This window comes from Salvelinus alpinus, chromosome 16 (assembly GCF_045679555.1).
Source record: "Salvelinus alpinus chromosome 16, SLU_Salpinus.1, whole genome shotgun sequence".
Taxonomy (NCBI): Eukaryota; Metazoa; Chordata; class Actinopteri; order Salmoniformes; family Salmonidae; genus Salvelinus; species Salvelinus alpinus.
Window position 1 is genome coordinate 32,449,215 of NC_092101.1, and position 16,190 is coordinate 32,465,404.

The window sequence follows — 16,190 nt, forward strand, 5'->3', positions numbered from 1 at the left end:
AAAATGACAAACAAAACATGAGATATATTACATATGAGAATTTCACGAGCAAAACAAGCCCACTCTCAAATGTCGACATAAGCCATGACAGTTATCCTTAGGGAACAGAGTGTGAGCTTTGGACTATGTGCTCGTGGTACTCTGTACCTCCCAAGCAGAATTACATGACAGTAATTGAAGTTGTTATTTGGGCGGTAACACCAAGCAGGAGAGGTCTATAAAGATAAAATAATTGCAGGATTTTGGGCAGCTAAACTCTCATGTATTTATTCTGATTGCTCAGCATGAAGAGCACCAAGAGAGGCCTTGGTTTCCCTATTATGAGTCCCAAATGGCACCCTATCCCTACTTAGTGCACTACTTTGCTCCAGGGGTGCTGTACTACTAAATGGCTGACCCTGTAAAACAACAGACAATGGTATCATTAGGCTGGTGATTAGAGTGGCGCAGTGGTCTAAGGCACTGCATGGCAGTGCTAGAGGTGTCACTACAGACCCTGGTTCAATCCCAGGCTGTATTACAACCGGACGTGATCGGGAGTCCCATAGGGCGGTGCACAATTGGCCCAGCATCGTCCGGGTTAGGGGAGGGTTTGGCTGGGGTAGGCAGTCATTGTAAATAAGAATTTGTTCTTAACTGACTTGCCTGGTTAAATATACAAATAAATTACTTGGCTTCAGGTGTTTTCTGTGGTCTCATGTACTGCCGGGATACACTACAGAAACATACTCTCCCTCTCTCTCGTGTGTGTGTGTTCCTAATATTTTGTACACTCAGTGTATATGTTGCAGCTCTTATTCAAAAGCGGCAGGATATCTCCGTTCTTGGCAAGGTTATTCTTCTACAGAACAAATATATGTAAGCCAAAGGAGAGCAATCAGAACAGCACATGCTTTGGATGTGGAGAAATGACAGGTATGGCATCACTCAGACTTAACTTTGCTGCATGCATTCCTTTTCAGTGTGACAATTACTTCAATGTGTTCTGTTAGATTGTGTTCATACTATGGTATTCTATTGTCCAACATCGCTCTCGATCCTTCTTGGGAAATTTGTTGATACTATATGTTTCAAAGGAGACCTTTCATTAAATAATTTACCTCAAGCTCGTCCTTCAGAATATGTTTTCAGCATAGCCAAAAGTGCAAGTCCTATCTACATCTGTGATGTTTTATTGTGCTTCCCATGACAGTGTTTTTGTATTTTAATGTGTGTATATACAGTACCAGTCAAAAGTTTGGACACACCTACTCATTCCAACACACCTCCAGGCTGTGTAAAGGCTATATGACCATGAAGGAGAGTGATGGAGTGCTGCATCGGATGACCTGGCCTCCACAATCACCCGATCTCAACCCAATTGAGATGGTTTGGGATGAGTTGGATCGCAGAATGAAGGAAAAGCAGCCAACAAGTGCTCAGCATATGTGGGAACTACTTCAAGACTGTTAGAAAAGCATTCCAGGTGAAGCTGGTTCAGAGAATTCCAAGAGTCTGCAAAGCTGTCACCAAGGCAACGGGTGGCTACCTTGAAGAATCTCAAATATAAAACACTTTTTTGGTTACTACATGATTCCATATGTATTATTTCATAGTTTTGATGTCTTCTTTATTATTATACAACATAGAAAATAGTAAAATAAAGAAAAACCCTGGAATGAGTAGGTGTGTCCAAACTTTTGACTGGTATTGTATATAGGTTGGGTATAATGTGTATATTTATGTTGTATATACAGGACACATTTGTAATATGTCTTCCCTGTTAAAATAAAGGTTAAGTAAAAACATCTCTGCAAGGCGCACTAAGGTGTTATGATACAATCACCAGAGTGATGTCTTTATTTGCATACTGACTCAACATAACATACCCTGCCTTACACCCAGTTTCTGATCTTGCCTATGCATCAGGCCTTAGCAACATTTATGTCTGCCTAACTCAGCAGTGAAATCCCCAGTGCAAGCCGAGACATGCTGCTTTTCACACTACCATGACTGATGGGGTAGGGAGTGGGACACTTAAATATCCTGACACAGCACAAGCACATCCTTCCGTCCGCAGTCTACACAGAGACATTTGACACCCATGACTTATGGTAGAGAAAATGTTAATGCATACAGAGGTTCTTGCCATTCCATAGTCTGATATACAGATGTTGGATCTTCATTTGATCCCACTTTTGTTGCGATCAAACAACATTATGGACTAAACGTTAAAATCCTGTTGCTGCAGGATTATTTTGCTATGACAATACTGGTCAAATGAAAATCCAACACCTGTACTGTAACCCTTGAAAGAGAGAAGGGTTCAGGCATATAGGCAGCTAGCACACACTACAACTATCAGGATTCAGGTGCAACAGTATTAAGTGTCTTCTTTAGTTGACGTTATTAAAACAATTATTTACTGCTAAGCCTCTCTTGAATATGCTGGGATGTCATTTTGAGCAATAAAAGAATGTGATGACAGCCTACTTTTTTCTCTCCTCACAGTGTGAAGAAGTGCAGAGGCCAGGGTAAAGGGTTTGTTGACTGCACAGCCATTAATATAGCTGGAGGAGATAGCCTTTTATTTGCTTTTGTTTCACTGTATGTTGCTGAGCTCTCCAACAACAATGGCCATGTCCCAAATTACATCCTATTTCCTATATAGTGCACTACTAAGCAGTGCAATATGAAGGGGAATAGGGTGTAATTTGGGATGCAGGGGTTGGGCCCTCCAACAACAATCTGATCTCCCACGGATGTTTACAATCTTCTGCTGCGTTGTTTTGGCCATCAAGCCTTTCTTTGGCTTCCTGTCGGCACCAGGAGAGAAGGAACGGACACCATTTGCTGGGCCCCTGATTATAATGGGGGCAGAAGAGGGCAGGGGATAGATGCTACAGACATAGTGTTCTCTACTGTACTCTACAGATACAGTGTTCTCTACTATACTCTACAGATAATGTTCTCTACTATACTCTACAGATACAATGTACTCTACTATACTCTACAGATACAGTGTTCTCTACTATACTCTACAGATAATGTTCTCTACTATACTCTACAGATACAGTATTCTCTACTATACTCTACGGATACTGTATTCTCTACTATACTCTACAGACACAGTGCTCTCTACTATACTATACAGATACAGTGTTCTCTACTGTACTCTACAGATACAGTGTTCTCTACTGTACTCTACAGATACAGTGTTCTCTACTGTACTCTACAGATACAGTGTTCTCTACTATACTCTACAGATAATGTTCTCTACTATACTCTACAGATACAGTATTCTCTACTATACTCTACATATACAGTATTCTCTACTATACTCTACAGACACAGTGCTCTCTACTATACTCTACAGATACAGTGTTCTCTACTGTACTCTACAGATACAGTGTTCTCTACTGTACTCTACAGATACAGTGTTCTCTACTGTACTCTACAGATACAGTGTTCTCTACTGTACTCTACAGATACAGTGTTCTCTACTGTACTCTACAGATACAGTGTTCTCTACTATACTCTACAGACACAGTGTGCTCTACTATACTCTACAGATAATGTTCTCTACTGTACTCTACAGACACAGTGTTCTCTACTGTACTCTACAGATAATGTTCTCTACTGTACTCTACAGATACAGTGTTCTCTACTGTACTCTACAGACACAGTGTGCTCTACTATACTCTACAGACACAGTGTTCTCTACTGTACTCTACAGATAATGTTCTCTACTGTACTCTACAGACACAGTGTTCTCTACTGTACTCTACAGATAATGTTCTCTACTATACTATACAGATACAGTGTTCTCTACTATACTCTACAGATACAGTGTTCTCTACTGTACTCTACAGATACAGTGTTCTCTACTATACTCTACAGATAATGTTCTCTACTGTACTCTACAGATAATGTTCTCTACTATACTCTACAGACACAGTGTGCTCTACTGTACTCTACAGATACAGTGTTCTCTACTGTACTCTACAGACACAGTGTGCTCTACTATACTATACAGATACAGTGTTCTCTACTATACTCTACAGATACAGTGTTCTCTACTGTACTCTACAGATACAGTGTTCTCTACTATACTCTACAGATAATGTTCTCTACTGTACTCTACAGATAATGTTCTCTACTATACTTTACAGACACAGTGTTCTCTACTGTACTCTACAGATACAGTGTTCTCTACTATACTCTACAGATAATGTTCTCTACTGTACTCTACAGATACAGTGTTCTCTACTGTACTCTACAGATACAGTGTTCTCTACTATACTCTACAGACACAGTGTTCTCTACTATACTCTACAGACACCGTGTTCTCTACTATACTCTACAGATACAGTGTTCTCTACTGTACTCTACAGATACAGTGTTCTCTACTGTACTCTACATATACAGTGTTCTCTACTGTACTCTACAGATACAGTGTTCTCTACTGTACTCTACAGATACAGTGTTCTCTACAATACTCTACAGACACAGTGTTCTCTACTATACTCCACAGATACAGTGTTCTCTACTGTACTCTACAGATAATGTTCTCTACTATACTCTACAGATACAGTGTTCTCTACTGTACTCTACAGATACAGTGTTCTCTACTGTACTCTACAGACACAGTGTTCTCTACTGTACTCTACAGACACAGTGTTCTCTACTGTACTCTACAGACACAGTGTTCTCTACTGTACTCTACAGATACAGTGTTCTCTACTATACTCTACAGACACCGTGTTCTCTACTGTACTCTACAGACACAGTGTTCTGTACTATACTCTACAGATACAGTGTTCTCTACTGTACTCTACAGACACAGTGTTCTCTACTGTACTCTACAGACACAGTGTTCTCTACTATACTCTACAGATACAGTGTTCTCTACTGTACTCTACAGATACAGTGTTCTCTACTGTACTCTACAGATAATGTTCTCTACTGTACTCTACAGATACAGTGTTCTCTACTATACTCTACAGATACAGTGTTCTCTACTATACTCTACAGATACAGTGTTCTCTACTGTACTCTACAGATAATGTTCTCTACTGTACTCTACAGATACAGTGTTCTCTACTGTACTCTACAGATACAGTGTTCTCTACTGTACTCTACAGACACAGTGTTCTCTACTGTACTCTACAGACACAGTGTTCTCTACTATACTCTACAGACACAGTGTTCTCTACTGTACTCTACAGATACAGTGTTCTCTACTATCAAATGTTATTGCTCACATAAAATTATTTAGCAGACGTTATTGCGGGTGTAGCGAAATGCTTGTGTTCCTAGTTCCAAAATTGCAGTAATATCTAACAATTCACAACAATACACACAAATCTAAAAGCAAAATAATGGAATTAAGAAATATATAAATATTGGAAGAGCAACAATGTCGGAGTGGCATTTACTAAAATACAGTAGAATAGAATACAGTATATACATATGAGATGAGTAAAGCAGTAAGTAAACATTATTCATGTGACTAGTGTTCCATTATTAACCTGTTGGGGATGGGGGCGCTGTTTAGACTATTTATGCTAACTTGGCTAATTTTTGAAACGGCTTCCCACAAAATCCTTGATCGTACAATATGCATATTATTATTATTATTGGATAGAAAACAGTCTATAGTTTCTATAGGAGTTGAAATTTTGTCTCTAAGTGGAACAGAGCCCATTCTACAGCAATTTCCCTGACATGGAGTCAGATTTGAGAAATGTTGGCCACTCTTCTGAACTCAGTTAAAAGGGCACTGTCGTTGCTATGACTATACGGACACTTCTTACGTCTTCCCCTGGATGCCTTTACGTGATGACGATTCCAACGGGGTCGATTGCACGTTCACAGGACCTACAAATGAAAAAACCCTGAAGCTAGTCATTCTTTGGGAGCTGCGTCATGAGCCTAGAGGACACCGGCGCGCACCTGTTCCAAGCGTTAGTTTAGCCTGTTATATTTCTCCGGTCATCTTTTCACTCGTTATAGGAGTTAAAAACATCATAAGGTAGTTAATTTAAAGCGTTTTATAGCAATTTATATCCGTTTAGTGCGATTTTGGGACATTTATTTTTGCAACGATGTGAAAAGTTGGGCACGCTTTTCAGTTCATCCCGAACGCAGTTGACATTTCCACATGGCAAGAGGACAGCTTTCCACCAAAAGATGATTTCTCCCAAGAAAGGATCCTTTGCCCAAGATACTGATGGAAGAACAGCTCAAGGTAGGACATTTTTATTATGATAAATCGTGTTTCTGTCGAAACATTTTAGTGGCTTCGGACGCCATGTTTTTTGACGTAGCATCGCTTGGCGCAAGCTGTATTGAAAAGTAAGGATAATTTAAAAAATGTAATTCCGCGATTGTATTAAGAATTAAATTGTCTATCAATCCCTGTCCACCCTATATTTTTTAGTCACGTTTATGAGTATTTATGTATAAGAGTAGATCACTGTCTAAGTGGCGCACAGACTTTTTCTGACCAGCTGAGCTACATTCCACATTGTCTAACCATGATTTTGGTGGCTAAATATAAACATTTTCGATCAAACTCTATATGGATTGTGTAATATGATGTTACAGGAGTGTCATCTGAAGAATTCTGAGAAGGTTAGTGAAAAAATTAATATATTTTGGCGATGTTTACTTTTATCGCTCACTTTGGCTAGAATCAATGCTGGGCTGCTATGTGCTATGTGCTATGCTAATATAACGATTTATTGTGTTTTCGCTGTAAGACACTTAGAAAATCTGAAATATTGTCTGTATTCACAGGATCTGTGTCTTTCGATTCGTGTATGCTGTGTATTTTTACGAAATGTTTGATGATTAGTAAGTAGGTAAACACGTTGCTCTAAGTAGTTTGTCTATTCCATTTGTGACGGTGGGTGCAATTGTAACCGATGCCATCTACCTGAAATATGCACTTTTTTCTAACAAAACCTATCCCATACCATAAATATGTTATCAGACTGTCATCTGATTAGTTTTTTTCTTGGTTAGGGGCTATAAATATCTTAGTTTAGCCGAATTGGTGATAGCTACTGGTGTTGGTGGACAAATAAAAGATGGTGGATTATGCTAATGTGTTTTTAGGTGCTAATGTGTACATCTTTACATATTGTGTCTTCCCTGTAAAACATTTAAAAAATCGGACATGTTGACTGGATTCACAAGATCTGCGTCTTTCATTAGCTGTATTGGACTTTAATGTGTGAAAGTTAAATATTTAAAAAAAATATTTTTTTTGAATTTCGCGGCACTGGTTTTTCAGTGGGGGTGGGGGGGGAGTGCCGCTAGCGCCACTCTCATCCTAGACAGGTTAAAGTGTCCAGTGATTCATTGTCTATGAATATAGGGCAGAAGCCTTTGAGGTGCAGGGTTGAGTAATCGGGTGGTAGCCAGCTAGTGATGGCTATTTAACAGTCTGATGGCCTTGAGATAGAAGCTGTTTTTCAGTCTCTCGGTCCCAACTTTGATGCACCTGTACTGACCTCGCCTTCTGGATGATAGCGGGGTGAACAGGCAGTGGCTTGGGTGGTTGATATCCTTGATGATATTTTGGGCCTTCCTCTGACATCGGGTGCTGTAGGTGTCCTGGAGGGCAGGTAGTTTGCCCCCGGTGGATGCGTTGGGCAGACCGCACCACCCTCTGGAGAGCCCTGTGGTTGCGGGCAGTGCAGTTGTCGTACCAGGCGGTGATACAGCCCGACAGGATGCTCTCAATTGTGCATCTGTAAAAGTTTGTGAGGGTCTTAGGGGCCAAGCCAAATTTCTTCAGCCTCCTGAGGTTGAAGAGGCGCTGTTGCGTCTTCACCACACTGTCTGTGTGGGTGGACCATTTCAGATTGTCAGTGATATGTATGCCGAGGAACTTGAAGCTTTCCACCTTCTCCACTGTGGTCCTGTCAATATGGATAGGGGCGTCCTCCCTCTACTTTTTCCTAAAGTCCACGATCAGCTCCTCCATTTTGTTGACGTTGGGTGAGAGGTTATTTTCCTGGCACCACTCCGCCAGGGCCCTCACCTACTCCTTGTAGGCTGTCTCGTCCTTGTTGGTAATCAGGCCTACTATGGTTGTGCAAGTCCAGGACCCAGTTGTACAGGGCGGTGTTCAGACCCAGGGCCCCGAGCTTGATGATGAGCTTGGAGGGTACTATGGCGTTGAAGGCTGAGCTATAGTCAATGAACAGCATTCTTACACAGGTATTCCTCTTGTCCAGATGGGATAGGGCAGTGTGCAGTGCACTGGCAATTGCATTGTCTATGAATCTATTGGGGCGGTAAGCAAATTGAAGTGGGTCTAGGGTGTCAGGTAAGGTAAAGGTGATATGATCCTTAACTAGCCTCTCAAAGCACTTCATAATGACAGAAGTGAGTGCTACGGGCGATAGTCATTTAGTTCTACTACCTTTGCTTTCTTGGGTAGAGGAACAATGGTTGAAACAAGTGGGGACAGCAGACTGGGATAGGGAGAGATTGAATATGTTCGTAAACACTCTAGCCAACTGGTCTGCGCATGCTCTGAGGACGCGGCTAGGGATGCCGTCTGGGCCGGCAGCCTTGCGAGGGTTAACACGCTTAAATGTCTTACTCATGTCGGCCACAGAGAACGAGAGCCCACAGTCCTTGGGAGCGGGACGCATTGATGGAAATGTGTTATCCTCAAAGCGGGCGAAGAAGGTGCTTAGCTTGTCCGGGAGCAAGACGTCAGTGTCCGCGACTTGGTTGGTTTTCCCTTTGTAGTCCGCGATTGTCTGTAGACCCTGCCACATGTCTTGTGTCTGAGCCGTTGAATTGCGACTCCACTTTGTCTCTGTACTGACGTTTTGCCTGTTTGATTGCCTTACGGAGATTGCCTTACGGAGGGAATAACTACACTGTTTGTATTTTGACCCTATTCCCAGTCACCTTGCCATGGTTAAATGCAGTGGTTTGTGCTTTTAGTGTAGCGTGAATGCTGCCATCTATCCACGGTTTCTAGTTTGGGAAGGTTTTAACAGTCACAGTGGGAACAAAATCCCCTATACACTTCCTGATGAACTCCGTCACCGTGTTCGTGTATACATCAATGTTATTCTTGGAGGCGACCCGGAACATATCCCAGCCCGAGTGATTAAAACAATCTTGAAGCATGAATTCCTATTCATCAGAATAGCGTTGAATATACCTTAACACAGGTACTTCCTGTATGAGTTTCTGTCTATAGTAAGGGAGGTGCAAAATGTAGTTGGGATTGAGGGTGGGGGAGGACCTTGTAGGGATCCCGGAAGAGAGAATAGCAGTGGTTGAGTGTTTTCCCAGCATGGGTACTACAGTCAATGTGTTGATAGAACTTCGGTAGCGTTTTACTCAAATTTGCTTTGTTAAAATCCCCACATACAATAAATACAGCCTCAGTATATGTGGTTTACAGTTTGAATAAAGTCCAGGGTAGTTCTTTGAGGGCCGTCGTGGTATCGGCTTGAGGTTGAATATACATGGCTGTGACTATAACTGAAGAGAATTCTCTTAGGAGGTAATATGGTCAGCATTTGATTGTGAGGTATTCTAGGTCGGGTGAACAAAAGGACTTGTGTTTTTATACGTTATCACAATCACACCATGAATGGTTAATCATGAAACATACATCACCGCCCTTCTCCTTGCTGGAGAGTTCTTTATTCCTGTCTGCGCGATGCACTGCGAACTCAGATGGCTGTATGGACAGGGACAGTATATCCGGAGAGAGCCATGATTCCGTGAAACAGAGTATGTTACAGTCCCTGATGTCTCTCTAGAAGGAGATCCTCGCCCTGAGCTCGTCAACTTTATTGTCCAGAGATTGATTAGCGAGTAACATACTCGGATGCGGAGGATGGTTGCCCGCTGACACAAATACCTCTTCTCCGCCGGCAGGTTTTGGAGCAGCCTCTGGGATAAGTTCAATTTCCTTGGGGGATGCGAACAAAGGATCCAATTCGGGAAAGTCGTATTCCTGGTCATAATGCTGGTGAGTTACCGCCACTCTGATTTCCAAAAGTCCTTTCCGGCTGTATGAAATAACACAAAAACTGTTCTGGGCTAATAATGTAAGAAATAACACACAAAAAAATGAAATACTGCAAAGTTGCTTAAGAGCAAGAAGAGCTGCCATGTCTGTCAGTGCCATCATACTATACTCTACAGACACAGTGTTCTCTATTGTACTCCACAGATACACTGTGGAAGGAGCTGCTCACAGGGATAGGGGGCCTGTGTGCAGAGTGGTGAGAGACAGGAGAGCCATCCATCTTTACACAAATAACCAAAGCCTGGGTAGTGTTCAATCAATAGGCACACAAAAATAAGAAAATGGAGTGAAACCGGGAGGTACCACCTATCCTATTAAAAATGATTGTTTTTTTTTTTTAAACATTTTTCAACAGTGTGCTCTAATGACCATGACCCTGCCCTCTAATGCATAAGAAAGGTCATGTAAGGTTCTCTGGTCTATTGTCTTTAATGACTCAGGGTCAATAACAGCATTCAGATTGGTTGCCTGCAGCCTAAGATCTGCATGGCTGATAACATCTAACTAGTGTGTATGGTAATATCTCCCCTACATTGAGCAACAACCGCCCACCACCAACTCCTCAGTTAAAGCTGCTGTTATTCTTGGGACGAGTACAATTTGATAAGAGGGGGTCCACTATCTTTCGTTAACAACATTACTCTCCAGCCCTGCTGCTCAGCAATGACAAAGTTTTTTTTTAATTATGCAGCTCTCCCCAGAAAGTGCTTGAGTCTCCCCAGCTCGCAGCCAGATAGGCCTACCAGTAATTACAGCATCCATTAACTTGGTATGGAGCTGTTGAAAGGTGAAAGCCAACCCACACTGTTATGTACTTTCTTAGGATGGCACACTGCTCATGGAACAATACTGATTGAGTTATCACCAGGAGGAGGTGACATTTTTTTTTATGTGCTCATCTGCTGAGGCCACTTAACTCAAAATGACACCAGCATTTTTGTTGACATCAATGTTTATGTTATGATAGAAACAGTATGCTGGGAGCATGTTGGATATTTAGCTGTCTGACAGAGTTGTGCACTGTGGGTTACAGTTACTGTATAACAGTATATACAGGTGTGGATAGAGTGAGACTCTACAGTCTGCAGCAGGGGTTCTCAAAGTGGGGTCTGCTGAGGTACTGCAGGGGGTCTGCGGCCAGATAAAAAATAAATAAATATAGCTCTGTCTATGAATTTGAGAGCGGTTACATTTCTCCAGGCCCTCAGCTTTTTACCCAAACAGAGGTGTGTAGAATTGCAGGAAATAGGCTTGAAAACTGCAAAATGTTGTTGTTGATGCCAAAAGGTGGGCCTTTAAAATGTTCCTTCCCAGGGCCTGAGACTTGGTTTGTCCAGCCATGCACTGCCGAAGTCATAGTAAAACACCTGGTATGCTATTTCTATCTCACACCAATGAATATTCTCTAGTAGTTTGTACACTACTGAGCCATGCCGAGCTGTACTGCACTGGCCTAGTTATGCATCCACCATAGTTGCTGGTACCATGCTGGATTGGACATATCTGAGCCTGCACAGTGCGGTTGAGTTTGGCATGATAGTGTGAAACAGTATATGAGGTGTGGGTGTTCTGGGCTGGCTCAGCCAGGTGAGTGACTGACCTCTGGTCAGGTGTGTCCTCTGGTCCATCATATTATATACAGTATATCGTTATACATTGTATTATACAGTGGGGAGAACAAGTATTTGATACACTGCTGATTTTGCAGGTTTTCCTACTTACAAAGCATGTAGAGGTCTGTAATTTTTATCATAGGTACACTTCAACTGTGAGAGACGGAATCTAAAACAAAAATCCAGAAAATCACATTGTATGATTTTTAAGTAATTAATTTGCATTTTATTGCATGACATAAGTATTTGATACATCAGAAAAGCAGAACTTAATATTTGGTACAGAAACCTTTGTTTGCAATTACAGAGATCATACGTTTCCTGTAGTTCTTGACCAGGTTTGCACACACTGCAGCATTGATTTTGGCCCACTCCTCCATACAGACCTTCTCCAGATCCTTCAGGTTTCGGGGCTGTCGCTGGGCAATACGGACTTTTAGCTCCCTCCAAAGATTTTCTATTGGGTTCAGGTCTGGAGACTGGCTAGGCCACTCCAGGACCTTGAGATGCTTCTTACGAAGCCAATCCTTAGTTGCTCTGGCTGTGTGTTTCAGGTCGTTGACATGCTGGAAGACCCAGCCACGACCCATCTTCAATGCTCTTACTGAGGGAAAGAGGTTGTTGGCCAAGATCTCGCGATACATGGCCCCATCCATCCTCCCCTCAATACGGTGCAGTAGTCCTGTCCCCGTTGCAGAAAAGCATCCCCAAAGAATGATGTTTCCACCTCCATGCTTCACGGTTGGGATGGTGTTCTTGGGGTTGTACTCATCCTTCTTCTTCCTCCAAACACGGCGAGTGGAGTTTAGACCAAAAAGCTCTATTTTTGTCTCATCAGACCACATGACCTTCTTCCATTCCTCCTCTGGATCATCCAGATGGTCATTGACAAACTTCAGACGGGCCTGGACATGCGCTGGCTTGAGCAGGGGGACCATGCGTGCTCTGCAGGATTTTAATCCATGACGGCGTAGTGTGTTACTAATGGTTTTCTTTGAGACTGTGGTCCCAGCTCTCTTCAGGTCATTGACCAGGTCCTGCCGTGTAGTTCTGGGCTGATCCCTCACCTTCCTCATGATCATTGATGCCCCACGAGGTGAGATCTTGCATGGAGCCCCAGACCAAGGGTGATTGACCGTCATCTTGAACTTCTTCCATTTTCTAATATCTGCGCCAACAGTTGTTGCCTTCTCACCAAGCTGCTTGCCTATTGTCCTGTAGCCCATCCCAGCCTTGTGCAGGTCTACAATTTTATCCCTGATGTCCTTACACAGCTCTCTGGTCTTGGCCATTGTGGAGAGGTTGGAGTCTGTTTGATTGAGTGTGTGGACAGGTGTCTTTTATACAGGTAATGAGTTCAAACAGGTGCAGTTAATACAGGTAATGAGTGGAGAACAGGAGGACTTCTTAAAGAAAAACTAACAGGCCTGTGAGAGCTGGAATTCTTACTGGTTGGTAGGTGATCAAATACTTATGTCATGCAATAAAATGCAAATTAATTACTTAAAAATCATACACTGTGATTTTCTGGATTTTTGTTTTAGATTCCGTCTCTCACAGTTGAAGTGTACCTATGATAAAAATTACAGACCTGTACATGCTTTGTAAGTAGGAAAACCTGCAAAATCGGCAGTGTATCAAATACTTGTTCTCCCCACTGTATATAGGTGGTTATATTATATACAGGTGACTGACCTCTGGATGTGTGCCGTTTGACCCCTCAGGGCTGCTGCCCCTCAGGTTGATGATGTGAACCTCCTGTGGTAGACCCGTGGTTCCACGGGAGGCACAGCCTGACAGGGCCGTGAAGCTCTTCAGCAGAGCCTGCACCGGGTGGCCTACACCTACTGGCAGCAGCTCACACGGGCTACGAGACAACGGACCTGGGGGGGAGAAGAATGAGATGAGTGGAACCCACGAAATGGTTTTTCGAGAATCCAAGATCCCCAGTGTGAAGCTAGAGAATCTTCATTTAAAAAGTCAACAGCACAGAGGTAAGAAGTGTTCCACACTGCAGCTTCAGTCCAACAAACTGGAGAACACTTTATATAAGATAAGTTGATAAGTTCTAAGTTTCTGTAAATCATTTATAGACTGTCCATAAATAGATAGCGTATGAATCAGCAATTCTCTGATGAACAAGTTATGAATGATGAGAGCAAATAAAGTGTCAGCATGCAACTATAATGAGTGACATAATCATTATTTAAATTGGGCATAGCAAAATAAAGCAGTGTCTGCGCACATTGTCTGGGCACAAAGCTCAGTCTTCTCAAAGTAGGCCATTCTCTTCAGTCCACAGCCTACTAACACAGCAGACTGGCCTCTCAACAAAGAGCAACACCACGCTTTCTGACCCTCAACAGGCCACTAACACAAGACTGGCCTTTCCTCTGAACAAAGCAGTGTCTAGCTGACCCTGTACAGGATGTTATGGTGCCAGACGTATAATCAAGATGGCCCAAAGAGACATTATAATCCCCTTTAGGTCACTTTTACCTCTTTCTCTTTTCCCGTAAATGTTCAGATCTGACCTTCCCTTAATTCCCTAATCCCCACAGGGGGTGGCCCACACTTCTCTCTTTAGTGCTCTTGTCTCTGGACAGCCCATAATTAGCCGTTATGACTGTGGTCAGTTACAGAAGTTGCTGTGGAGATGTGGCGCTGGAGGTGTTCCTGTGAGAAGCATGTTAGATTGGTCTACAGTGTGTGTGTGTGTGTGTGTGTGTGTGTGTGTGTGTGTGTGTGTGTGTGTGTGTGTGTGTGTGTGTGTGTGTGTGTGTGTGTGTGTGTGTGTGTGTGTGTGTGTGTGTGTGTGTGTGTGTGTGTTTCCCTCCCACTGGTGCCCTGCAGCACAGAGAGACTGGTGAACTTGGACTTGGAGTACAACAAGAACGGATGGACTATAACAGGGATCAAGCAGTTGAACATAACGAGCACACTTGTTAACAAAACTTCCTTGAAGGGCTATCCTAACAAGTTCATATTATGTTGGAGGTTGTGGGATTCCCTTTTCTCTCTCTCTGGATCAGAATCTTGCTTTTTCTATCTTTCATTTTACTCTACACTGATTAGCCTAATAGTGGTGCAGGTAACATTGTGAGGTCCTGTATATTACTAAAAACTGAAGATAATGCTTTAGGTAGCTAAAGTCAATCATAATAAATTATAATAAATAGGCAACAACTAGATCTCAAGACTGCCATAGATTATAGTTAGTCTGAGGGCAGTGGTCCAAAAATAGGGCCGTCTGCCCCTTTCCTCTCACTGCTGTCCATCCATCCATCCATGGCTGTCATGGAGAGGAAGAGTAGGACCAGTGAGACCTGTCAGTCATGCAGAGCCAAGCCCCAGCGTGGTCAGACCAGGGTTATGTCCCGAAGGGCATCATATTACCTGTATAGTGCACTATAAAAGTAGTATGAAAGCAGTGCAATTTATAGGAAATAGAGTGCTATTTGGCACGCAACCCAGGAGAGGACACTAAGTAACATAGTAATTTTACACACACACACACACACACACACACACACACACACACACACACACACACACACACACACACACACACACACACACACACACACACACACACACACACACACACACACACTGTTAAACGGACACACACACATACACACACAGCCCTGATGTTTTGTGCAAGGCGTTGAACAGGCCTTTTCCATTAGAGAAACTGTGTCTCAGTGGACAAGCTGTGTGGCCAGACTTTCCTCTTTCAGGTCAGTCCCTACTCTCTACTCTGCCCAACAGCCTCACAGACATTTATTGGGCCAACCAGCCAGCGCAGGCCCCGCTCACGTTTCAAACACTGCATGATAAACACGCTATAGTTGCCGATAGCGATCAGGGGGAAACATTTGGAAATAATTAAAAGAGAAAATGAAAGACAGGGGAGATAACAACTTTAAAACTTCCCCGTCTCTGACAAAAATACTGTACCTCAACAGTGGGCTGCTAGAGGAAGGTTTCTCTCTGAGAACAGACTGTTATTGTTTTGCAGTACTGTACACACGCACACACACACACTGTACGTGTGATCCGCACAAAGCCTGAGAAATACCTTCCTATCTGTGTGTTGCGAGGACAGAAATGCTTTACTATTGTCTCTCTTGTCTCTCCTGAGAGAGACCCTGAGAGCCTCTGACAGATGTCTTTAACCTATTCTCTCTTCCTACAGCTGCTGTCTCCTGGTGCTAGTGAATCCATTCCCCATACAACTCATAGGAGATCTACTTTGATGTGATTGATGGGAACATACATTCAAAAACACAGTGACGGATGGCTGGAGTCAAGGAAAAAGAAACTGCAAAACCTTAATGGCAAAACCTTGTTGTGGTGCATCGGAGTTCCAACCCCCCTCTCCTCCCCAAGGAGTACACGCCGGTCCCTCTCTCTCCAGTCATCACGCATCACCCTTCAGTCCTAATCTCAGAGCACTCAAACTCACTTTTCCCCCCACACCACACATTGTGAAATAACAACCACGCCACCGGCCAGAC

The 16,190-nt window shown here is 42.9% G+C and overlaps 1 protein-coding gene across 1 annotated transcript in view; it reads right to left on the minus strand.

The window, feature by feature from the left end:
- Positions 1-16,190, minus strand: part of LOC139541385 (transforming growth factor beta receptor type 3-like) — a 172,466-nt gene that overhangs the window by 124,370 nt on the left and 31,906 nt on the right. Inside the window, exon 3 of the mRNA XM_071345985.1 lies at positions 13,366-13,553. Within this exon, the coding sequence (XP_071202086.1) occupies positions 13,366-13,553 (188 nt within the window). The remainder of the gene's footprint in view (positions 1-13,365; positions 13,554-16,190) is intronic.